The following is a 26,008-nucleotide window of genomic DNA, read 5'->3' as shown; positions in this document are numbered from 1 at the left end:
GATTTGAAAGTGGATTTGCCACTTAGATCTTCTTGATAATGTATTTAGATAGTTGTAACGCTAATACAATGCATTGGTGCCTATAATTTCGATTAAACGATATAATTTGTTGCGCACCTATGACGAAAGAACAATCTCCACCTTGAGCGCTTTGAATATTCTAGAACGCAAAAATTATTTTGTCTTCTTCGCTTGCTTGAGTCTTGATTCTCTATCTTTGTATGTTTTGGATGAGTTCCATGAACCCTAAAAAAGGTAAAGTTATGATGTATTTGAACACCTTTTGTATTATCTCTTTATAATTTTAATTTGAAGAGATAAATACATCATATATTTGAAATGATATGATTGGTCAATTTGGCATTATCTCTTTAGTATTTTGTATTTTCTAAAGAGATAAGTATCAAATTATTTGTCTTGATTCTATTGGAGCATACATGCAAGTACTCCAGGTGGCGCGATTTGATAGGCTCGAATATTTGACTGCAAAAGCAAGATTTGATTGGCCAAAATACTTCATTTTGACACTTGTGGGCCGTTGATTTGATGATAAATATATATATAGAATATCAATTAAATTGGCTATTTATACATGCAGTTAATTTAGTAAGCTTCAAAATAAAATAAAAACTAAATATAATTGATAATTAATATATTACTTATCATTTATCATTATTAATTAGGTGCAAAATTCACTTGTTTAAAAGATCATATTACATCTTCTGCTACCCCTATGCAACTTTTGAAAGACAGTTTTAATCCATATGCACTCATAGGGGTAAAATTGTCCGAAAATCTGTCAGATGACTAAAAGTAAGCAATTTCGTAAGTTACTAGACCTAAACAAAAATGGACATAGTTATCGGATTAAAATTAAAATTAGGTATACTTAGTGGACTAAAATAATATTTTTCCCTTAATATATACAAGTCATGTAAAAAATCCTTCCTTGTCCTTGAAAGAACTTGAACCATAAACTACAAGACAAAGAAACATGAAGGCTTGTTTGGTTTTGTGTTTTTGCATTTCCCGAGACAAGATAAATCACACTCAATATTTGTTTTTGTGTTTTTACACCTTATCTGCTTGTTTTTCTGTTTTTCAACTTTCTATATATAATATATATATATATACATTTATATATATATATATACATTTATATATATACTTAATATAAAATAGATATGATTTGACAATAAATAATAATTTTTGTCTCCCAAAAGTACAACATTAAACATAAAATATTTATATATATACATATTTTTAAATATGTAAAAATATATATATAAATATATGATTTGACAATGAATAATAATTTTTGTCTCCCAAATCCCAACATCAAGCCTACACAACTTATTTTAAAATATTTTAAATTTTCTCAAAATACAAATCCAAACATATCATCTATTTTCAACACACACTCACTTATCTCTATTTCTCTCTCTCTATTTCCAAAACACAAAACAAAACAACTAAAACACAAATCCAAGCATAATGGAAAAGACCCAGGAAAAATTGCCGTAGTAAGAATACGTGTACATGTCTTTAAGTCTTCGTTTTGATAATGTTAAGAGATTGGAAGATACAGAAATTTGTGCACGGTGACCTTACAACATAAGCTATGAGCAGGAAAAACGACTAACAAATTTAACGAAAAAAGTGGCAATAACTTACAACAGAATATGATTCATCCGAGATCAACTGCAAAACTGAAAAACCCGAGTTGTCTCGATCAAAGATCCTCGTCTTCATCGGGATGTACGTCGCTTGAAAGCCTGTTCTTTTTCAGATCCCTCTGGCCTGTTCTTCCCTTCTTTGGTTTTCCCCTAAAGAAATAAGTTGCTTTATATACCAGACTAAAATGGTGAATACAAGAGCTGAAGAGCACCAGGTAGACGTTCATTTGGATTAACTACTTGACAAATCCATCCATCAGACTTGAAAATAATGTAGTTAGTTGTGTTATATTCTTAATGGTTTGTTCAAAGTCTGAACAGTTCAAAGTGTACTTACTGTGAGGTGGTGACCAAGGCTCCACCTTTTAGCCGACCTTGAACCATATCTGATTTGCCATCTACCAACAGCAGAGAAGGAAAACTCCCATGACATACTACTTCATCACGAAACAAAGGAGTATACAGTTTAGGGGGAAGGGGTCAAATTGGTTTTAGTGTCACATCTCGGCATGTTACCTTGGAATGGCTACCGCAGTTCTTCAAAAAAGCAAGAAATGATAAACAATTACTAAAAAGGGAACGGAAGACTCACCTTCTTTTCCAACTCCAAGCTCCTCAACCTACGCATTAAGTAATTAAACAAGATGAGCAATACAAAGGCTAAATGAGAATATTGCTGATCACATACAAGCACTATGGTTTTGGTATGGATAATTATTGGATGGGCCAGTTCAAATGGAGATTGTTTATCCGAAACCATTAGATAAAGTGGAGAGGGGTGGTGAAACCACCTCCTTCCCCTGGTAATCCAACAGTGATTAGTAGATTTGAGGCAATATAGATGACCTTTCAGTATGCTTTCCCTCCCCCCCCCCCCAATTTTCTCTTCTCTTTATGTGAAAGATGATTGTTTGATAATCAAGAATGAGCTCACGTAAAGGTGGGACTTGAAGCCCCAGACGGCCAGGTTTATCTCACTAGATCTTGATATTTCACGTATAAATATAACTAAGTATCTCACTCATACCGGATTTCTCCATAATGGCCAAACCAGGGACATCTTAGTCTTAGGCCACTGAGTTTGTTCTTCACACAATTAGACCAAGACCTCATAGGCACGTCCTTATAGGTTTTGTTTCAATTTCATTTATAAATGCTCAATCCGCTTTTTGAGAACAACAAATGCAAAAAACAGGCGAAAGAACCTAAAAGCAACAAAATAAGATAGTGGCAAAAGCAAGAAGAAAAATTCTTCAATTAATATCATCTGTGGCATGTTAACCAAAAAGGACTAAAATGTTACTATGTCATGGTTATGCAACTTTTACTTATTCCTTGGCTAGTACCCCCTTAAAGTTTCAGAAAGCAAGCATTATCTTTCTAAGTTAAGTGTATTAAGTACACTTAGATAGATGATGTTAGCCCTGATTTGTTTGGAATCTAAGCTAAATTTATCTCGATCCACAGCAAAGAGACCAAACACTTGAAGCATCTGCTGGTTTTAAGTCACTTCACCATAAAATGGATCAAACACTTGAACTTAATAAGCATTCAGGACGGACAATTATTTTAAATTAAATGCGATAAAACATATCATGGACACTGCATAAACCATAAAACAAAATGTCTTCAGCCAAGAACAGAACCCAAGCAGTTGCATCTTCCCAAGCAAGTTTCTTTAGGCCAATTTCCCGCAAAACTTGGTGTCAATGTGTGAATTTTTAATCATTGTCCTTACTTTCCATCCTTTGTTGTAACAGGACTGAAAATGCCATTCACCTTTAGTCACAGGACTTCAATTTTAATTTTGTCAGTGGAACATCATATATTAATCTCGATGTTACATGGGAGTTACCTGCTTCGGCTAAAATACCCAATTTTTAACCAAAAGTCTTCGTCCTAGTCATTTCATAAACAAGTAAATTGAAAACTATTTTATGAAAATGCTAAATGGGTCTAAGATTAAAATGTGAACGTTTAATATATGAATTTGCACATACCGCGGGTGAGGTGACTGAAGACAGTGAGAATACCCTATCTTCGGGCTGAAACTTTCTGGACCTTTTTAAGCTGGAACATAAAAGCAGTAAGTATCATATGCTGCTAGCATCGAACTACGTAAACAACAGACAATAAAAGTGGAAATAATCAAATAAAAGTAGCACCCATGTATCATCTTAGACTAATTAATCATTTTTCATGATTATCATGATAAATAAAAAATGTTCTTTACTCCATTCATTCTTATAAAGAAGAAACGCTAACATCGATAGTCCATCTGGCATGACAGCGGCCAAACAGGTTTGGCATAAAGGTGACAGGATTGCAACTTTGTTCTTAATCTCATAAAGTGCGCACAATCCCGCAAGCAGAAAGAGTCTAAAGTATACTCTTCAAGTTATATAGTTCCCATTTATTCCGATACGGTGCACTGCTCTATGCAAACACTACTTATCCACTGTAAATATTGATATTTAACTTGTTTTATTTGTAAATTCCACTCAATTCCCACAATTGTGGGAAAAAAATTACTCAATTATTACATCACTCAGCTTTCCTGAAGTACTGAAAAAGTAGTTAAATATTAACATCTATCATGGACAAACTCTTAGATGAAAGATGGAAAAAAAAAAGATTTTAAAAAAAAAATGCACATGCAGTAATTCACAGGATCACGAACTTAAACTTCAAAAAAGAATAGGTTAAAAAAAATTAGATTTTAAGAGAATACAAATAAAATGAAGCCGCTTTACTTAGCCGTGTTCTTTGACGAAGAAAGAAACCCATCAAAGCCTTTCAACGCATTACCAAAAGTGGTCGTCTCTTGCAAGTAACTCGTCTCCAACTCATATACCTGTGAGAAAAATAAACAAACACTTCCAGAGCAAAACAGTAAAAGAAACAGAGATACCCTGCTTACAAATATTTCCATCAGGTAGAAACCCAAAATGGAGAAAAAAATTATAATTTATGGAATTCTTTAAATTCAACCAATCGATTCTGTATCCACTCTTTTCATATTTTCAAAAACCCTTTAAGAATTCAATTAATAGAAAATCAAACTTGCAGTCCAATAAACCATCTCACAACCTGGATGCTCCAAGTTAAACACAAAAATTGCATTTCCTGAGAATATTTACTCATAAATTAGCCAAAAAGGGGAAAACAACCATCACTTTACTGTAGAAATATTCAGAATATAAACCAATTCCATAACAACTATAACCTAAAGTAACTACAGACCCAATTTGAGAAACCCACCTGTTTCTCAACACTTCGGAGCTCCTCCTGAAGCCTTTCCCTCTTGCTCAGCAGAGAAGAAAGCATGGCTTTCGGATTATTAAAACCTCTGTGCCCTAAACATTATAATATTCACTAAAATCAAACAGATACAGCACTAATTACAATTACAAAAAGAAAAACAACCGAAAACTAAAAATTCAACAATCATAACTTCTTTCAATCCACTATGGAGAAAAGAAAAACTAAAATCGTGAAAACCAAAGTTCGTATCATTGATGTTCACACCTTGCAAATCCATGTGCGCGCCAATTGCTTACTTCTTCAGTTGCTAAATTTGGAGTAACGGTATTTTAAATGAGCGGCGCGTTGTGGTTTTATTGTATTTTCATTGACTCGGAAATGATATGCGTCTAATTATGAAGGCGCTAAACGGATAAGGGCATAAATGGAACTGCGTTCGGTGAAATCGAATTGAATTTTTTATTTTCAAAATTTATCATTAATTTTATTTAATATATACATATTAAGTTTATAATTTTTTTAAATAAAACAAATTACGTTAGTTTTGTATACATAATGTGTCTATATTATTGAATTAGAAAATCTAATTTGTTGGTGACACATTTGATGTGTGTTTAAATTTATTTTTGGTAAATTGGAACGAGCTTTCCAAAAGTTTTACATAATTATAAATACCCCCTCGTTATTTAAAAAATTATCAATATTCCCTTAATATTTCAACAGTCGTCCAATGTCTAGCTTAATTTATCAGTCCTCCTTCAGTTTTTGTGATAAACTGACGAAAATGCTTTGTGGACTATAAATTTTAATTTCAGCTATTCTTTATACGAAACCTTTTTTTTTAAGTAATTGAGGATTTTCTTTTTACAATTAATTTTTTTCATCAATCTCGTCCGATTTTCTGATAATTTTCTAATTTTTCATTAAAAGAAAGATAAAAATACAATAAAGATAAAATTGATAATTTCGTACCTCAATCTAAGAATTATATAATTTCATCAAATATTAAGAAGTATCGATAATTTTTCAAGCATCAAGAAGGTATTCGTCTTTATGTCAAATCTTAGAGGAGCTCATTGTAATTTATTCTTTATTATATGCTAAAAACTTTTATCATTAAAATATTTTCTTGATTAATTATATGAAAAAAAATAATTTAGGAAGAAGGGTTTGAATGATAAATTTGAAAAGAAAAAAAATGACAAATATTTTATTGTCATTTTTCCTTTAACAAATAAATTAAATACATCTAATGTAGTAACTCTACGTACCCCCCCCCCCCCGACTTAATAAATAGTAGTAGATGTGATCGAAGTACACTGATTGACTTATTATATTTATTTAATTAAATATAAGATGAATAAGTAATTAATACTGATAAAATAATTAACTTTTAAATATGTTAGAAATACTTGAGGGTATTTTAGTCCAAATACATAATAATGAAGTTAAGTAATCAAGTGACGGTTAATGGGACGTCAATGAAGTGAAATTACACGGGCGCCCCTAACAAAGGTACCAAATATAGCCTTGAGAAATGGAAAAAATGGGACAAATCGGTCAATGCAGACTACTTTCCTTAATTACAGAATTATGTAAATATGTGACTCGGGAAATTTCAATTCAGATGGGGTGTAACCAAATTCGAATTGATTAGACCACAATTCTGATATACTTATTATATAATTAGCGTATAATTAGACCTTATTTATTTTAAAAGATGAGATTAAGTTGGAATCAATTAATAATCGATAAAATATAAGATGAGATTAAATTATCACACTGTATATTTTATTTACTTGTATTGCTACAATTTCAGATAAAATTAAGTTTGAGAAATAAATTATTAAAAAAAAAGAATCAACTAAATTTGTAGATATTTGAAAAATTGGCTTTATTTTGGACCAAATATTTTTATCTGTAAGGTCAAATGTATAAAATCACATGCAACTCCATCAAGCGAATCTGATAGGATAATAAATCTCACCAAACTCAACCGGATTTAGATCATCTTTTTATCATTCTCTATCAGGGGCTCGAGTGACTGGCCTAAATGTAAAGAAACAAGGGATTGGACTGGATATCTATCCCAATCCCCATAAGTAAATAAGGCTTTAAGGGAGAGTGACTAGTCACATGATAAATGTATCGTATTTATTGTATGACTAAACTCTTCCAAATTTTATTTGAATAAAATTTTTTTAATAGGAGGATGATATTTGAGAAGAAAAGACAACTGATTAGTTCTAAACCACCAGCTATTATTCAGAGCTGAAATTATCCTAAGGCAGGGGGATGTAGCTCAGATGGTAGAGCGCTCGCTTAGCATGCGAGAGGTACGGGGATCGATACCCCGCATCTCCATAACGTTTTTCCTTTGTGAGCCCAATCTATGATTGGTTCAACTTGGATTTGTTGATGATTTATTGCTATTTTGTCAGGCTGACATTGAATTGATATGCTTCCTTAAACGAGCCCTCGATCTATGGTGACTTGTCTGGCTTTCGCGTTAGTCTTCAAAAGAGTCACATGATTCTCTCTGAGATTCGTGACCAGTTGCTTGATAGCCTGCAATTTCAGAAAGGACACTTATCGATGAAATATTTGGGATTTTCCCTTATATCGTCCCGACTTACTTTTTTGGACTGTAAAACTCTGCTTGACAAACTCGATCAGCGTATCAAGGGTTGGGAAGGTACGTCTTTGTCATATGCGGGACGAGTACAAATTATTAAATCTGTTCTTACTGCTCTTGGTGTCTATTGGGCCTCTACTTTTATGTTGCCCAAGAGTGTCATTCAGGAGGTAGTAAAGCGACTGTGGGCTTTCCTATGGAAGGGTGCGACTGCTCATGGATATGCGAAGGTCGCTTGGGATTGTGTATGTCGACCTATTAATGAAGGTGATCAAGGCATCCAGGACATCACTGCCCTCAATCGTGCTCTTATGGGACTTAAACTGTGGCAAGTTACTCGCGGTAATAGGGCTTATATCTGGGTGGATTGGATCTATCACACGAAACTGCGATTTAAACTGTGGTAAGTTATTCGCGGTAATAGGGCTTATATCTGGGTGGATTGGATCTATCACATGAAACTGCGATTTAAACTGTGGCAAGTTATTCGCGGTAATAGGGCTTCTATCTGGGTGGATTGGATCTATCACACGAGACTGCGAGATGTTTCTATCTGGATGGTGTCAGATTGAGGGGGTTCATGGGGTTGGAGGAAACTCCTCCACCTTCGTCCCCTTATTCGACCATTTGTTGAGTATGTTATTGGAGATGGAGCAACGTTCTTTTTATGACAGGATCCCTGGCATGAGTTAGGCCCTCTTATTCGACAATTTTCAAATGGACCGAACCTCACGAATACATGACTGACAAACAGAGTTGATGCTTGCATTGAGGATAGGGAATGGCGTTGGCCCCTCCTGCGATCCCACGCATACCCTTTACGATAGCTCACGGATATTCAGCAGATTACACATTTCCTTCCATGCATTCATGTGGGTGATGACCGCATCTCATGGCAAGCTCAGACTGCGACTCCGTCGTCAGCTATGGTGCTCCAATCGCTCCAGGCTGAGGGTTCCAAGTTAGGTTGGTTTTCACTACTCTTGGGTCCCTATAAAATCCCTCGACATCCTTTGTCCTTTGGCTAGCCATACTTGGTAAGCTTTCTACCATAGACAGGCCTCGGTTATCCCACTTGGATAGCTCCTGTGTTCTTTGTACGGACGGTGCTGTGGAAAGTCACAGTCACCTATTCTTTCACTGCCTCTATTCGAGAAGTTGCTTGCGGGTGATACGGCTCACACTTGGCTTCCCTTGATCGAACCGTCAGTGGCCTACCGACGTGTCGTGGGCTGCTAGCAAATGGAGGGACAAACACGTGATGTATCCTATCGTGTCTTACTTAGTTCCTTAGTTTATCACATATGGTGTGAGCGTAATCTTAGACGTTTTGATGGGAGCCATCGTGATTCACGAACTTTGGATACACTTATTCTCGACGATGTGCGACAGAGGATTCTTAGTGTTCAACTTCCTTATGCTGTTAGTACATGAGCACTTTATCGTTTATGGCGGATTCCTTGGCCTGTCGAGGAATCCACCTAGTTGATGATCGACGTAATGTACTTATATACCCCTTTTTTACTTAATGAAATTTACATTTATCGAAAAAAGAATTATCCTAAGTGTATTAAAACTACATATTTTTTTGCTATATTACTATTAAACCATTTTTAAACCCTCACACATAATATGATACATTAAACATGAAAATTGTTCAATAATAGTGATTAAAAACTATGGTAAATTACATTGAGCTCACTTGGCGTTTGATATAATTATAAATTTCTCATCGTTATTTGAGAAATTATATATCGATATTCTTCTAAAATTAACATCCATCCAAAAATATAGATTCATCTGCTAACTTCCATTAGGATTATATTTAGATTTTGTATTGAACTGTTCAAAATGTCTTTTTAAATTCTAGATTAGGGATAATAAAAAAAATTAAAATCGCTCAAACCAAACAGATTCAAATCATTTATTATAATTTATTTTTAAGATCACTAATCTAAATTTAGAGTAAAATCGTATTACACTATTGGTTTAATTTTAATTTAAAACTTAAAAATAACTATCAAAAATTGAACAAAAAATCGCTAAATATATAATTATGTTTTAAAAGTATATATAATAATTTGATAAAATAATAAAATTTTGAGAAGGTCTATTCAAATTATATAAGTCCAAAATTCATATATTTTTCAAGACCCATATTACAAAATCCATTTTTATAGAATTTAAATTTGAACTTTACAACAAAAGAAAAAGAAAAAAGTGTTTATATTTATAAGCCCACTAGATCCTTCCTCCCATTTCTCATTCATTTTCCCCCCTCTTTTTTTCTCTCCTTTTCTCTCTCTTTTCCCTCTTCTCTCTTATGCCTAGAAAGTCGGTATCTATGCCTAGTGCCTACAGATTCTTAATTGCATAATCTAGATTATTATCTAGTACTAATTATCAAATATTTATTAAGATTGTAATTAAATTTGATATGCTTACCTTTGTTGAAGTTAAGTGCTTCCTTATTATTTAAGTTTCTAGATTATATTGATTTCAAACTCACATGTTCAAGAATTAATTACTATATATGTTCTTATATTTTAATTTACTCAAAGTTGTGGAGAATGTTGGCGGTGTGTGGTGCATGATTTTAGTCTCTATTGCTTGCTAAACATAAATACTTACTTCATTTTCTGATTTTGTTAATCTCGACATCTTATTCTTATTATAAATGTTAAAATCGTCAAACCGTACAAAATCGTACCATTTTGTTTTTTAAAGTGGGAATTTGAAAAATTATTTTATAAAATCATGGATAACAATGCAATTTAAAAATAACTTTAAAGAAATAGAATCGTACCATGAGCACTCTATCCTGGATTGTAATTTTACATATTTATTTAAATTTTTTTATGCACTAAAATGAAATATACAAGGCATAAACACAAAGGGACAAATGGGACATTGCAGAAACTTGATTTTTTAATATTTTTTTAAATTAAAAAAATAAAAAATTTCAAAAATATAGTTCATATTTTCACCTTATCGCCCAAAAATTACATAATTATATAAAAAAATTATAATTTTAGTCTATAACTTATGAGCGCTGGTATTTTTGTCCTATATGAATTAATTTTCACAATTTAGTCTTATACTTTAAAATTAACTTTGGTAATTATAGTCATTTTCAAGTCAATTTGGCATAACAATTGTACATAATTTGCACATCACCCAATTAAACTGTAATTCTAGTCTTATAAATTATCAATACTTGCCAGACCAAAAATACCAACTCTCTGTGTTACAAGACTAAAAACGCCAACTCCCTCTAAGTTTCAAGATTTTTCAGTCAAATTGACCGAAATCGGACTAGAATTACTAAAAATTTTAAAGTCATACCACTAAATAAGAAAATTAATTCATAGGATATCAAAATTGCCACGTCCCATGAGTTACAAGACTAAAAATCGTATTTCTTTTCTAATCAAATACAACACCATATCATAAACATCAATGCTTTTTCAAATAATAAAAAGGTGATCCGTAATTATACCCGAAAGTTGGGCATAATTTACTCTAAAAAGTAATAATAAACATACGTTTTTAGATGGCAAGACCTAACATTTGTCAACTTCAATCTTCAAATTTCCTTTTCTGAACTTGTAAGTAGCATGTGAGGAAAGCATTTTTGGGAACAATTTTAAGCCTTAAAATGTTGTCTCCATATGAAGAAGCTGTCGTCTTCACCTTTATGGTTATTGTCCTTTGCTTTGTACGTTACTCTCAAAATCAAACAGCATTTGCAGTGTCAATATCAGAAGAAAAAAATCACTTTTCTGCATGCATGCATGCATGAACCCTTTGCTTCCTTCAAAAGACACTGAAATGAGACCTCAAATTTATATACATATATATATATAGAATAAGAAAAGGACCACCTTTTGATATAACCTATCAACCATTTGGAGATATATGTTAGATATTGTTATACGTACCCTTCTTTATCGTTTTGAATATTTATTATTCTTATTTATTATATGGTTGCATTTTTAGATATTATTATGATCAATATTATTTTATGTCCGGTTTGATAAATGTTATTTTTCTTTTATAAAAATAATAATAATTGCATCATTCGATTAATGCAACATTCAATGAACTATATATATATATCATACTATAAATAATAAATTATAATAATTCACGTAAATATTTGAGATGAATGTTTCGTTATAAGGTGGTAATAACATCATTTTAATACAAACAATATATAACCATCAAATTACAAATTATAATGAAATAACAAATTATTATAATAGCACTTGAAATTGATAGATACTGTATTTATGATGGAATATATATAGTGTCGGAGCGCGCATTTAATTTAGGAGTAAAAAATTATCTAGTTCAAATTAACTTTATGAGATTTTTATATGGATCACATGGTAAGTAAATTAACAGGCATTTCTGAATAGAAAAATATTTTTACCTGTAATTTTCTGAATTTTGCTCCAGCAAGATAATTAGAACCTTTTCCTTAATGTCCCTTAGGCATAATTTCAAATTGGATTAGATTTAATCTTTTTTAGTAAAAAGTTGTAATTGCATGATTAGTCCGGCAAAATGCTTTTTTGGTACCATTAAATAAAGGGAAAAAAATGCAGTGCACCCACTGTGATATGGGCAATGTGCATGATACCCCCTGTGATATAAAAAATATCAAATTACCTCCCTGTGAAAATTTTATTGGAGCAATTGAACCCTTGCGAGTGGAAGGTGTGGGGCACGCGCCAATGTTGCGACTGGGGGGGCCATATTTATGTTGTTTTTTTGATAATTTTGCCCCTCTTTCATCAAATGAAAGAGATTAAGTGCAAAATACCCCCCTGTGTTAGTGTAACGAGCAAATTACCCCCCTGCATTTTTTCCCAAATAAAAGTGTAGCAGCTTGCTCATATGTTGTTGCAATTTCTCCTTCTTCCACTTGTTTCTCACATTTTTTTCTTTAAAAATAGAGAAAATGTTAAGGTCATCTACCTCATTCCATATTTTAACTTTTTTGGCATTTTTGTGACTGGAATCCTCATGCTTAAATTTCAGAAATAGGAGTTGAAAATGTACAGAAAAAATAAACACCAACACTAAATAAAATTGACAAAAACATAAAATTGAATTCCATTAGAAAGGATTGAAACTTGATATTCTTTTTACTGCCACATTACAAAAGGAACTTAGTGCCATATTATAGACAGTTTTTTTCACATTTACAAAAGGAACAGGACATTTACCCAAAAAAAAAGGCCATTTACAAGATGAAGATGCAGTCTAAACTACTCTTGTTGTCTTCTCTTTTGTCTCTCTTTCATCTTGTCCAAATATGAAGTTGTTTGGCCGAAACTTCCTGTCACTCTTCTTGAACGGTACCTTCTAGGGATTCTAGGTAGGGAGGTCACCTTTGACTTCTTTAGGGGGGGTCTCCCCTTTAACTTTTTTAGGCTGGTCAGCTCCCTTTATTTTTGTCTTATAGGATACACCTTTTTCATATATGAGTGTTTGAAAAGTACGTCACAAAATATATGTTTCCATAAAAAGTAATGAAGTATAGGATGGGAGCCCTAAAGGGTCCCTTTAATGATGGAAACCTGCATGAGCTTTGACAGGGCTTACTTCTAGACAAGTTTTATGCCTCATTTTGATAAATGTAATGCATCGTACCTTTTTCGAGAAGGACACTATAGAGGTAGACTTGTTAAAGGGAGTGCTTACGGGTGGACTAGTTGGAGATGTCCTTCAGGAAGATAAATTTTTAAGAATGGGTCATGCTGGAGGACCTATTGAAAGATGCCATATGGAAGGACATTTTAGGAAGGGGTCCTTCTGGAGCACCTTTCGAAAGATGCCCTATGGAAAGACATTTTAGGAAGGGGTCCTTCCGGAGGATCTTTTGTGGAGGATGCCATATGTGGGGCGGAGGCACCCATCTTCACGAGTAATACCACTTGAGATTGTGAATATTCGAAGGTCGAGATAGAGGACGTCATTCGGGGTCTTCCAATTCATATGCATCTTGTCCTATTACTGTTGTGACCTTGAAGGTATCGTGGTGATTGGAGGAGTAAGACACAGACTGTAGTATCGCCGCTTACTTTCATGCATTAGTTAGAAACTAAGAGTCTTCTTCTGCATGCAGAAACTGAGGAAAAACTAGAAGTTGGCCGATTAAGAATCCGAAAAACTTGATCTAACACCCACCCCTATCCACAACTCGCTCAAGAATCCATCGTCGAGCATCGCGCACAGCTAGCCGAAGCAACTTCACGCCTTTGTTCTTCTTCTTTTCTATATTTTTTTTAAATTAACCGAATTGCCCAGTTTAAAGTTGGCCAATTTTCATTGGTTTTGACGATTTTTATATCGGTTCAAGTTGAGTTTGATCATACCAGTTTGTATACCAATATATTCGAACCGATCTCAGGTCCAGTTCCCAATCGAACCGGTAGGTCCGATCTGAGTTTAAAAACATTATTTTAGACTAGTATGGTTAAATACCATTCTGTGTTGTACTACTGTGGTCAAATACCTTCAATCTTTTTTTTCTTTTTAATGTACTTTTTGTTAGAATAGGTGACCTGAAAACCAATTAAATTGGCATACTTATAATTCATTTTGACAATAACTCGATTCTATGTAATATTCTTCAGTGAATAAAATGAGTATTCGCTATTGGCATTTCATTTTTGTGCTCATTACACATATGTTTTTATTTCTTTTAAACATCACAACAAAGCCCACAGGCCACTTTGACAACCATGCAACAGTTGGACTGTGCATTGATGGCGGTCATGAAACCAACTAGCAAGGATTAGGTCTGAAATATTCCAAGTCGAGGACCTCGAGAATGGGCATCGAGTGTCCTATGGAGACTTGCATTAAGAGTCGCATTCATTTGATGAGTGTCGTGTTTCATCAGCGAAAGACGTGAGACATCTATATGATCTTATTAGGTCGATTGGCTAGGTGTTAAATCGGCTGAACTGATACGTGGCGATCTTCATATGGAATACTTAGAGGCTTGATCGATTGACTCGAATCCCCAGTTCCGATAGTACGGAAGTAATCCTCAGACTTGAGGAATCACGACAGCTACGTACATGCAATGACATTATCTTAGATTTGTGCGAGAAGTGATCGTGTCTCAGATACGGTCATCATAAGCCTTTTCTAGTGCAGTCAAAGCATATAGTAAGGACGGTGAATTTGAAGAAGAGGATCCATCCCCTGTCAAAACGTGATAGAGGTATCTCCTATGCACTTAGAGATGTGTTTATGCTTTTCCTGTGGCCACAGTCATTGGTGGAATAGGAAAAAGAGGTTCTTTTATCGTGCAATTTGGCGTAACGCAATCCCAAGTATTATCCATAGCGTCTAGTCCAGGATGGGAGTCAACACCTAATTCCATACCCTAGACAAAGACCGGGAGATGGTAGACGGAAGGATCGTACCCGTATGACTCGAGAACCTAAAAGTTCACATCGATATTCACCTAGTGTCTAGTGCCATGAACTGTTGCTAGACGGCCAACCATGGTGACGGGCTTTCTTGATCAAGGATTGATCAAGAATTATTAATTAAATTATATTTAATTAATAATAGTGTTTGGCACTAGCCCAAGTCTAGCTGAAAGGTGAACCTAAAGAGTTACACACAAATCACTGAGAAGGAATGATGAATTAATTGGGAAGTAATTACATAAGTAATTGGATTACTAATAAATGAGAGGGATTCATTGGATGGAGGAGCCCAAGAATAAATTAATAATATTAATTTATATTGGGCTTGCGCTTATTATTTAATTTATTAATTAATAAAGGCTCATTGAACTCATGTATTTAATTGGATTAAACATATAATGGGCTTAATTAGGTGGATTTTAATTAAAATTAATTGGACCTTGCATTTTATCTCCATAAAATCGGCTAAACACCCTAATTAAAGTTGTTCGAGAATTCTGAGAAAGAAAATTATTGACTAATAATTATTACTTTTGGAAAGTACTATGTTAGTCATTCTTTATTTGAAATAAAGGATTTATTACCTTATAGATTGTGGAATGAACCTAGACACATTCTACTGTATCCATACAAGGTGAATATATGTATATTAGTTACTTGGAATAATTAATGATAACATAACACAATACAAAATAATTTTCCACCCCAGAATACTCCCATTCAGCTGCCCCCACTCCTACACATTTGGTGTGTTCTTTTTCTCCCTTAGTCTTTTCTAACAAATTGAATTAAGGGACTCCATATTCCGGTGTGGTGTGAAAGTGTCTTTAGATGGCTTCTACGTTGAAGTCTCACGTAAACGAATCAAAGAAAAGGAGTTTGAAACAAATGAAGAAAAATGTAATTCTTGATTTATGTTTCTTGCACCTCACGTTTTATTTTTACCATTAGCCCTGGTTTATGATTTATTATTGTTATTATTAACTACATTGTACGTCCGGAAATTCCAAGAGTACACCCCTTGGAATCATGGTATTATTATGTTTGGCCTTTAGTTTACGAATTTTTATATTACCGCTTCCGCATGAGTGTTCCGGGGCAATCCACTCGCATTTTTCTTTGCTTTCACTTTATTGACTTATATATCTTTTTTTTATTTATAATATATTTTTAAAACATGTAAATATATATTTATTATACGCGCACAAAAACGACGTACCACAATAACTAATAACTAAAAGATTATGTAACTCGTTTAAGTTCATTCATGTACTAGTGGTTTTTAATCCACTCACATCTTGATTGTGGGTATGATAATACACCAGAAGATAATATTAATAAAAAATATCAAATTATCATAATTTTGAAAGTTGTCATTAAAGATATACGTACATTAAGTAACAACAATTTTAATTTTGATGTAAAATAATTCTTAGTGATAAAAATTATGCATGAAATTATCACTTTAAATGATTAATTAACAACATATCTCTATAATAACAACTTAGTGACAAATTATGTATGATGACAACTTACTTTTAAGTTGTTATTATAGATGTATTACTAATTGTTTGTTGACAACATTATGTAAACCTTTTTGTTACTATTTTTTGTCAATGATAACTTTTACAAAATAATTATTAATATTAAAACTATGAAACTCATATTTATTGTTGTGACAGAATAAAGGTTTTGTCATTTAATATAGTATAATTAGTAACAAGATATATTAGAATTATCACTTGATCTTGTTGTCTCTAATCTCCTTCTTCTGTTTTTGTTTTTTGTGTGTGATAATTGGTTCATCCTTTGGGTAGTTGATATGGTAAAAATTACACTTTTTGTTCTAAACGATAGAAAGTATTGCACTTTTGATCTCACAGTTTACATGTTTAGTACATTTGGTTTTGTAAGCTAAAAATTATAGTATTTGGGACAAAAATACTACAACTTTTTATTTATGTGGCCGAATACGTCATAATCTTAATTCTATGAGACAAAAATACTAAAACTTTTTATCTTATAAAACCAATTATGTGACGCTTGTAAACTGTTGGATCAAAATTACAACATCCTCTATTGTATGGGATCAAAATTACAACACCCTCTATTGTATGGGATCAAAAGTGCAATTTTACTATTTGATGTGATTGAAATCAGATACTTTACAACAATGACAGACTCGTATACATAATTACATCTAATTAGAAGAAATGCTACGCTAGTGGCTCCTCTCATAATCAATGCGAAAACTTAGACTTCGACAACAATTAATTAACAATTACCATGGTTCTAACTACAACTAAACTATCTACCATGATTTATAGTTATGACAAATGTTTTGACTTTACTTACAGAAATAATATTAATAATCATTATGTAATCATGATTAATTTATATTTATCATGATTTTTTTATAATAATAATAATTAACTATGATAAAAAAAAAAAACCATATCTCTTACTATATTTCAAAAAAAAAAAAAGAAAATATCATATCTTAGAAGAGCAAATAGGCTTAAAGCATATACAATCCCAAGAGACGATCATCTCATGAGCTCAAATTTTCATGTGCAAGTCTTGGAAGTTTTTTTTTTTTATTTATTATTATTATTATCCACGCATGCACCACTTGCATACTCTTCTAATGGATTTTGAATTTAATATTTTCACAATAAAATATTGAGTCCCAAGTCATTAGTGTGTCCTCTAAGGGACTATCATAATATTTGAATTTGTGTTTTGAGATAATTTAAAATATTTTAAAATAAATGGTGTTGATTTTTTTTTTTTAAAGGGTCGGTTGGCTAAATATGCCACTCTAGTCCGTTGTAAGGCTAGTGTTCTATGGCTATCAAGACATATGGCCGACATAATTTGTGAAAATTGATATAGAGTTGGCTCGTTTGGCCGACCCTTAAAAAAAAAAAAGTGGTGTAGGTTTGATGTTAGGATTTCGGAGACAAAAATTATTGTTTATTGTCAAATCATATCTCATTTATATATATATATATATATTGTATGTCTAATGTTATATTCTTGGGGGACAAAAATTACTGTTTATTGTCAAATTGTGTTTATTTTATATTATATATATTAAGTGTATATATATATTATTTAAAGAAAGTTGAAAAAAAACACACAAATAAAGTGTAAAAGCACAAAAATAAATATTAGGTTTGTTTTGAGAAATACGAAAACATGAAACCAAACATAGTGTATACTCAAAAGTTTTCACATTTAAAAATTTAAATACCTAATATTTACATAATATATTTGATGGGCTTTTCTACAATATATTAAATGCAATATATTTCTACAATAAATCAAATGAATATATTCATAATAATTTAATGGAAAAAATACATGATATTTGAAGTACTATAAATTTTTTTATTTTATTTGTAGTTCCGAGATATTTCACAACTATAGTTCCAATTTTCTCCTTCTATTTATTTTAAAACTAAAATATTTTCTTGTATGTTAATAAATAATTACTTGAGAGAAGTCTTTATATTTTAGCATGTTCTTTAATTGTTATTGGATACATAGTCAGCCCCACTAAGGGATGTGCACCCACCAACCATGTGTTCTCCTTAGCCATTGAGAGCAGTCAAGGGGTACCAAATCACGCTGTGGGCTACAATAAAAGTACAAGATGTTAACATGTGTGGGCCCATGTGTTGCCTTGATTTTGGAGAGACACCCCCAGCCCATATAGACCACATGTAGGCTGCAATACTCCACTTCACAAAAATCTAGAAGTGGCATTCTGGTAATTAGCCAGGAGAAGTATGGGCAAATTGGGGAAACGGAAAGATGTTGAGCGGATCATGGATGTGGATTCCGAATCCAACTGTACCTGTACGGATTCTCGAGTTGGTGCTTCCATAATAAAAACCCCGACTTACCAGCCGGCTCAGTATAACTGTTCCCTCAGCTAACGCCGTTTACACGTGTTGAATTTCTTATTTTCTTCTGTTTTTTTAAATATATTAATTTACTTTGACTTTCATTTTTTTTTTTTTTATAAAATAGTCACGAAATATCTACTTATGCGGCCTTCACACTGGTGGAGAAAATTGAATACATAATTAGGAATGGTAAAACGTCGGTCTGAATCTATACAGTTTAAGAATAATTATACTCTTCTTTTTTAAAGTTTGGTGTAATTATACATAAACTCCTTATAATTTGAAAAATTATATTTACATATCTTAAAGTTTGCTTCTATTTAACAAATAAGTCCATTCGTTAGTCAGAATTCACCAAATTTTTTATATTAACAAAAAAAAAATTGAATAAAAATTGATATTTACCATCGATTGACTTATTACTGGCTTATTGCAAAGTCAAATATTTTTTTCCAACTACGAACCCTTATAACAGTGAAGATATACTTCCTTACATGCATTAACGCGTGAAGATCTATCAGAGTAATCTGGTCATAAAAATATTTATTTGACCTGCAATAAATCAATAATAAGTCAATCGAAGATAAATATAGATTTCTTTTCCCACTTTTTTTGTTAACATTAGCAAATTTTGTGAAATTTGACTAATGGAGGGACTTATTTATTAGATGAAAACAAACCATAAGAATGTTAGATGTAATTTCTCAAATCACAAAAACTTTACATGTAATTATATCAAAAGTCATGAAAGAAGAGTGTAATTATCTCTACAGTTGGGTGCGCTGATGGTTCGAGATGTGCAGCAGAGGATTCTTAGTGTAGAATTACCTACTGCTATTAGCACTTGTGCGCTTTATCTTATATGACGGATTCCTTGACCTATCGAGGAAAAACCGCTTAGATTAAGCAAGATGTATTATACTATTATACTTTTTTTTTACTTAATAAAATTTACCTTTACCAAAAAAAATTATCTCTACAGTTTATGTCCAAGATTTAAGATGCGGTTCATCCTTCTTCCCACCCTGATCAGTCCCATCCCTTGTAAGACCCAAACTTGCCCTAATTCACCTCAAGCATTACCGAGTCCTAACCCACCTCCAATGGGTGTGATCCACAAAGTTCAATTATCTTTTTTTAATTATTTGGAATTTTTTTTCTGAAAAAGTTAAAACTATTGATTATGAATGACGAACGAACTATTATAACGTTAAATGTATTATTTATTTTGCAAATACAAGTAAATTCTAAATAAATTAATTATATTTATAAATATTATTTAGGGCACGTCATGAACATAACTCAAGACATGTCCTGAACTTGTCTGAATGTTTAATATGAATTGAAACCCAATTATTAAGAATCAAAACGATCCTAATTGTTATGTTATACGCAATTTTCTAAGTAGTTTTCATCTCGTAATTTAGGATTTTCATATTTTTTATTTCACTAGTTATAAAATTCTCACTTTTTGTATCATAAGTTTTAAAATTCTTATTTTTGGTTCTATGCTACTCAAGGTGCACAGTAGATAGGACCAACTCAAGATTGGCATGGACCAGCCTAGAAAAGTCCGGTCCAGGACCAGCTCACTACTGTTTATGATCAGTCCTAAAGTGGTCCTAGATATTTAAATGAGTCCATTTATATACCCAATTCATTAAACTCCACTCAAAATCCATTGGTCTCTAGATCCGAATACAGACCTAGTGTTTGGGTCCTATCAGACCCAAACTCAGTTTTCTTTATATAATAACTAGATACCTAATTCTACTATGATTAAAAGTAAATTTCTAATTGAACTAAAAGACTTATGAAAATAAAATTATAATCCTAGTTAAACTCTTCGTTCATCAAAAGGTAATCCAAGCAGCTCTATATTCTTGCAAAAAATTGAGTTTGAATCTTGTCCGAATTTCCATTTTGGTGCTTTTCTTGATTTTTCATTTCGTTTGTCCTAATACTGCAAGATAATATTTAATTAGGAGCATTTTGATCACAGAATAGGTCAAAATATTACATAAAATAAGCACAAAATGTGATCATATGATTAAATCAATCGATAAATAATAATCCAACTGAATAACGGAAAAAATTAATATATTTTTTTTATCCAAATCAGACACATATACCTATGGGTATAGATAATAAGTAAAGACCCGATCTATATTTTTCTAATGGATCTAGACCCAAAATTGAATTTTAAAATTAATTTATGAGTTTAGATAGGATTTTATCCTACCCAATAACACTCCTGTTGACAGTGGTTATTCGTCCCATGTCTCCACATCTACCTAAGCTCTAGGTGGACTCGGCTACCCTACTAGGACTCTCTTGGTGCTTGGGGGCCAAGACTCTTCTGATCACTTGAGTCTGCGCTCAATTATTTCCTTGAGGCTAAAAATATTTATTTTATGTAAGAATGAGTAATTTAATAAATATACAATTTCTCAATAAAAAATGAGTACTTTAATAAATATTCAATTTCTAAATAAAAAATGAGTACTTTAATAAATAGTGTCAATAAATTAAGTAGCAACATAAAGCTACTTTTATTAAATATGCTTTTCCAATTCACCTCCCAAGAAAATATATGTTGTCAAAAATAAAGCTACTTTTATAATATGCATATTATATTTTGTTAATTATATGATATATATTGATAAAAAATATTAATCTGCAAGAATAAAAAAGTAATTTTACATATATGAGACACATATTAAACAAATGCAACCCACACACAACATAACTTCCAACACTACTATAAATACAAAAAATATTATTTTTTAAACCAACTACTATTCATTGATAATGACCACTTTCTTACTAAAAATCCTCCCTCGAAAATCATATTTTCACCTAGTGCGCGATTATACCATAGGTAAAATTTCCAATTTAATTTTTTCGTAAAAATCTCGACCACATCATTGTAAAATGGAAAATTTTAGTTAAATGATTTGGGCATGAAGGAAGGAGAAAAAGTTTAATGCCCATTTGCATCTCCAACCCTTCTCATTTCATTTAAAGTAATATCCCACTTTAAATTAGTTACATGTATATCTAAGTTTTATCAAAGCAATTTATATTATATTACCTTAAATTTTCAATAATATAATAGAAACAATTAATAAGAAATATGTGGAGCACACTTAAATATGTGTATAGAAATTTAAATATTACATTTAAACTAAATCGAGAGAGAATAAAAAAGAAATTATTAAAAAGATTATTCAATAAGAGAAAGATACCAAATTATCATCAATATAATAATAATTATAATAATATAAATTTCTTTCATTATTTTAGAAAATTGGCCGAATATATATTATCACACGACCAATATCTGTTTTCTCAATAAGTTATCACTATATAATGTTGTCACTAATTATTTATATTAATAATTTGATGTATTTTAGTGATAAATTTAAAATTATTATTTGATATTTTGTTATTAGTATTATATTTAAAATTTAAAACCCATACGCTATGTTTGTTTTCATTTTCAAATTATCTTCGAGACGAGTCAAAATATACTCAATGTTTGCCATCATTCAAAAACACCTTATTTAGGTGTTTTAAACTGTTTTAGCATAAATACATATATATATATATACACATACATATACATAAATATATATAAAAAAGACTTGATTTGACTATGAATTGACAATGAATAGTAATTTTTGTCTCCCACAACATAACATTAAACATACAATACTTATTTTAAATTATCTTAAAAACAAATCCAAACATACATACTATCTCTAACACACACTTATTTATCTTTGTTTTTCTCTCTCTATCTCCATAAAACACAACAAAATACTTAAAAAACGAATCCAAACATTACGATAAGTTTTATCTTTTTCTACAACGTCTATGATTAATAAAAAAAATTAATTTTATTTTTCTCTTTTTTTTTTAAACACTGCCACAACAGGGGAAACTCCTGAAACCAAACTCCGTTTATCCTCCGTCAACTCCCTGGACACGCGTCCGCATCGAGTTAGCTGTTCCCTTTTACCCGAATATTCCTTCCCCAAAAATTCCAACTACCATTCTCTCTCTCTCTCTCTCTATAAATGTGCCCCACAATTCCCACCCACCGTACGTACTGTGTTATCCTTTTCTTTAGAGAGAGAAAAAGTGATGAGTGGAGCGCTAGAGAGAGAGTACAGAGTGGGGGAGGAGGTTGGAAAGGGCAGGTACGGCGTCGTATCGAGGTGCTACTCAGCCGCCACCGGGGAGTGCTTCGCCGTGAAGTCGATCGACAAGCGCCTCATCCAGTACGACGCTGTCGACAGCCAGTGCCTCCACAATGAGGCCAAGCTCATGCAACTCGTCTCGGGTCACCCGAATGTGGTGGCCGTTTTCGATGTTTACGAGGATGATCAGTTCCTGCATGTTGTGCTGGAGTATTGTGGGTCTGGGGATCTCTTCGAGCGGATTACTGCCCGCCCCGTTTTCGCTGAATCCGAGGCTCGCCGAGTAATGGTGAGTTCTTCTCAATTTCTTTTTTTTTTTTTATGGATTTTATTTATTTTTTGAGTAATGGAAGTTTAAAAGAAAAGAAAGAATTGTGTACGGTTTCTGTGGGACTCTAGCTTTTTAGGTACATTATACTTCTTGTTTACTGCCAGATCCTTTTGGGGAACTTTCAGTGAAGAAGGAAGTCAAGTCCTGTGTAGCCTTTTCTTTTTCTAGGTTAGATTGAGGTGAAAAAAGTATTCTTAGCCCTTTAGTTTTGTTAAATCAACAAACGTTTATGTTTTTTTCTTGTAATCTACGGTAATGAATTATTTTGTTCCGTGATTTTTTTTCCCCTGTAAAAACTTTTGGTTTCTTTTTCAGTTGAGGAAGGTACTTTTATGCGATATTTGGTAATTTGTGTTCTGCCGTATGATGTTTTTCTTCTTCCTTCTTTCTTGAAACAATTTAATAAAGGGTGAGATAAGCAAGAATTTCCTTTCCTCTTCCTTGCTTATTTTGTAAATTTCCTCAAGAATTTCCAACAGAGGCAACTTTTTTGAGGATCTTTGCAGAGTAAGGATGATACAGATCGTTGTTTGTCTACATATATAAAAAAATCGTTGTTTCTCATTTTAAATAAATTTGACGAAATTTTCATTCTAATTATCATGCAATGTTAAAATCTCTTAGCTTTTTTTTGTTAAGTTGAGAGAGAGATTTGGGGAAGATATGGAGAAGATTTTTGTTAGCTGTTATCTTATTCATAATTTTCTTTACAATTTTGGACTGTAGTCTCATTACATTTGAGAATTGAGCAAATATCAAGTTTTCTTTGCTCCCATATGCTTATATACTTCAACTTCTAATTCTTATATAGGTACCACTGATGGAAGCCATAGCACACTGCCACCGCCTCGGAGTGGCCCATCGTGACATAAAACCTGACAACATTCTCTTCGACAGCTATAATGAGCTAAAACTTGCGGATTTTGGCTCTGCTGAGTGTTTTGGCAATGGACGGCTGATGTCTGGAATTGTTGGGACACCATACTATGTTGCTCCGGAGGTGGTGACTGGCATGGACTACAATGAAAAGGTTGATGTGTGGAGTGCAGGTGTAATTTTGTATATAATGTTAGCCGGGATCCCGCCTTTTTATGGGGAGTCGGCAGGCGAGATCTTTGAAAGCGTGCTTAGGGCTAATCTTAGATTCCCAAGGAGCATCTTCAGCTCGGTCTCATCGGAAGCTAAGGATTTGCTGAGACGAATGCTCTGCAAGGATGCATGGAGAAGGTTTTCAGCTGATCAAGTCCTGAGTAAGCATATATGAACGACATTGACATGTGTTTACAAGTTCCAGCTCTGCTGTTGATTTTCTGTTTCTTGTCGAAGATAGTCAAATTGGGAAATAATCTGCAAGTGAATGGAATGCATTCATTTGGTTGGCTTAATCTCTTGTTTCCAGAAATATATTTTGCCATTTAGGAGAACTTGAATGGACTAAAATTCCAATTGTCTCTTATTTTCACATGATTTTCTTACTTTTGTTCACGAATATATTACTAAACGGCTGTTTTACAAGATGGTTAAATTTCCGTCTGCCCATGTTATGCAGGACATCCATGGATGACAAGCGGTGGAGACTCCAGACCAGTACCAGCAGCTCTTCTTGCTTGATAAGATCTTTAAACCGTATATATAGAAAACTTGTACAGGCATCCTTGTCCATATACTTACCTAGATAACTAAGTAGTATATATAACATTCTGCACAAAGGTTTTGTACAAAGTTTGTGCAGAAAGCGGAGTTGAGTATTGCGGTGCAGTAATGGCAAGTGCCTTCCAGGCTATGGAAGTGTCAATACTATCACTTGCCCTTTAGCCCTGCCTTTCTTCTTTTCTGTTTTGGTGAAATGAAGATATTGGGGAGTAAGACCTTTTGTAAATTTGGTAACTCTTCATGTTTGGAATGAAGTTGTTTTTGATCGTGTATTGGCTTTGCCCAAGTAGATTCAGGTTTTTTGTGGTGAAAATATGCAGGCAAGAACTAACTTCTGTTTGTCTTTGATTCCTACTAACTGCATAGTGTATATGTTTTCCAATCATGTTCTTTAGCACAAGCAGTTACCAATTTATCCACTTTGTTGAGTTCAAGTTTTGTTTATATCATTCACTTCAAGTTCTCAGGGATAAGTAGATGAAATCCCTTCAGATCATCATAACTATTTCTTGCCAATTATTTGAATTTATTTCCAGATACAAATGCAATAACTTCATATAGCTTTAGGAGAATCCTACTTCACAAACCAGCTATGTCCAAGTCATATAAATTCACATGAGTACTCATAATGTGGATGTCATGCGTGCTGACTTTGTGATACGTCCTATCTCAAGGGCATATAAATTCATAGTATCGATGTCACGCAGGCTGGCCTCGAGGGAATGTTGCAATACCGCCATCATCATTCATACTGTAATACTAGTGTCACCACTAGTTTGCGCTAACTACCCCCTGTGTAACGTTGCAATACCGCCATCACCATTCACGCTGCAATACTAGTGTCACCACTACTAGTTTGTGCTAACTAGCCCC

At 32.7% G+C, this 26,008-nt stretch overlaps 2 protein-coding genes and 2 non-coding genes across 6 annotated transcripts; 3 read left to right on the top strand and 1 right to left on the bottom strand.

The window, feature by feature from the left end:
• Positions 1-1,492: 1,492 nt before the first annotated feature.
• On the bottom strand, positions 1,493-5,325 carry LOC105158460 (histone acetyltransferase subunit NuA4-domain protein). Of its 3 annotated transcripts, none has more exons than XM_011075224.3 (7): positions 5,205-5,325; positions 4,938-5,032; positions 4,430-4,530; positions 3,677-3,746; positions 2,269-2,296; positions 2,014-2,113; positions 1,493-1,826 (listed from the first exon to the last, which is right to left on the bottom strand). In XM_011075224.3, the coding sequence occupies exons 1-7, from the start codon at positions 5,215-5,217 to the stop codon at positions 1,733-1,735; spliced, it is 501 nt and encodes a 166-aa protein (XP_011073526.1). In that variant the 5' UTR covers positions 5,218-5,325; the 3' UTR covers positions 1,493-1,732. The 3 variants fall into 3 exon arrangements, with proteins under 3 accessions (XP_011073526.1, XP_020548050.1, XP_011073527.1); XM_020692391.2 differs by having other exon boundaries at positions 2,014-2,110; XM_011075225.3 differs by having other exon boundaries at positions 2,014-2,074.
• Positions 5,326-7,231: 1,906 nt separating this feature from the next.
• TRNAA-AGC (transfer RNA alanine (anticodon AGC)) lies at positions 7,232-7,304 on the top strand. The gene has a single exon. It is a non-coding gene; the product is annotated as a tRNA-Ala (tRNA).
• Positions 7,305-17,823: 10,519 nt separating this feature from the next.
• On the top strand, positions 17,824-17,953 carry LOC148788802 (U11 spliceosomal RNA). The gene has a single exon (XR_016065037.1). It is a non-coding gene; the product is annotated as a U11 spliceosomal RNA (small nuclear RNA).
• Positions 17,954-23,049: 5,096 nt separating this feature from the next.
• Positions 23,050-25,407, top strand: LOC105158459 (phosphoenolpyruvate carboxylase kinase 1). The gene is made up of 3 exons (XM_011075223.3): positions 23,050-23,440; positions 24,294-24,732; positions 25,032-25,407. The coding sequence occupies exons 1-3, from the start codon at positions 23,096-23,098 to the stop codon at positions 25,091-25,093; spliced, it is 846 nt and encodes a 281-aa protein (XP_011073525.1). The 5' UTR covers positions 23,050-23,095; the 3' UTR covers positions 25,094-25,407.
• Positions 25,408-26,008: the final 601 nt, after the last annotated feature.

Source organism: Sesamum indicum, linkage group LG3, assembly GCF_026168435.1.
Source record: "Sesamum indicum cultivar Baizhima isolate 11 linkage group LG3, ASM2616843v1, whole genome shotgun sequence".
In the NCBI taxonomy this organism is placed as follows: domain Eukaryota; kingdom Viridiplantae; phylum Streptophyta; class Magnoliopsida; order Lamiales; family Pedaliaceae; genus Sesamum; species Sesamum indicum.
This window is presented reverse-complemented; position numbering and strand designations above follow the sequence as displayed.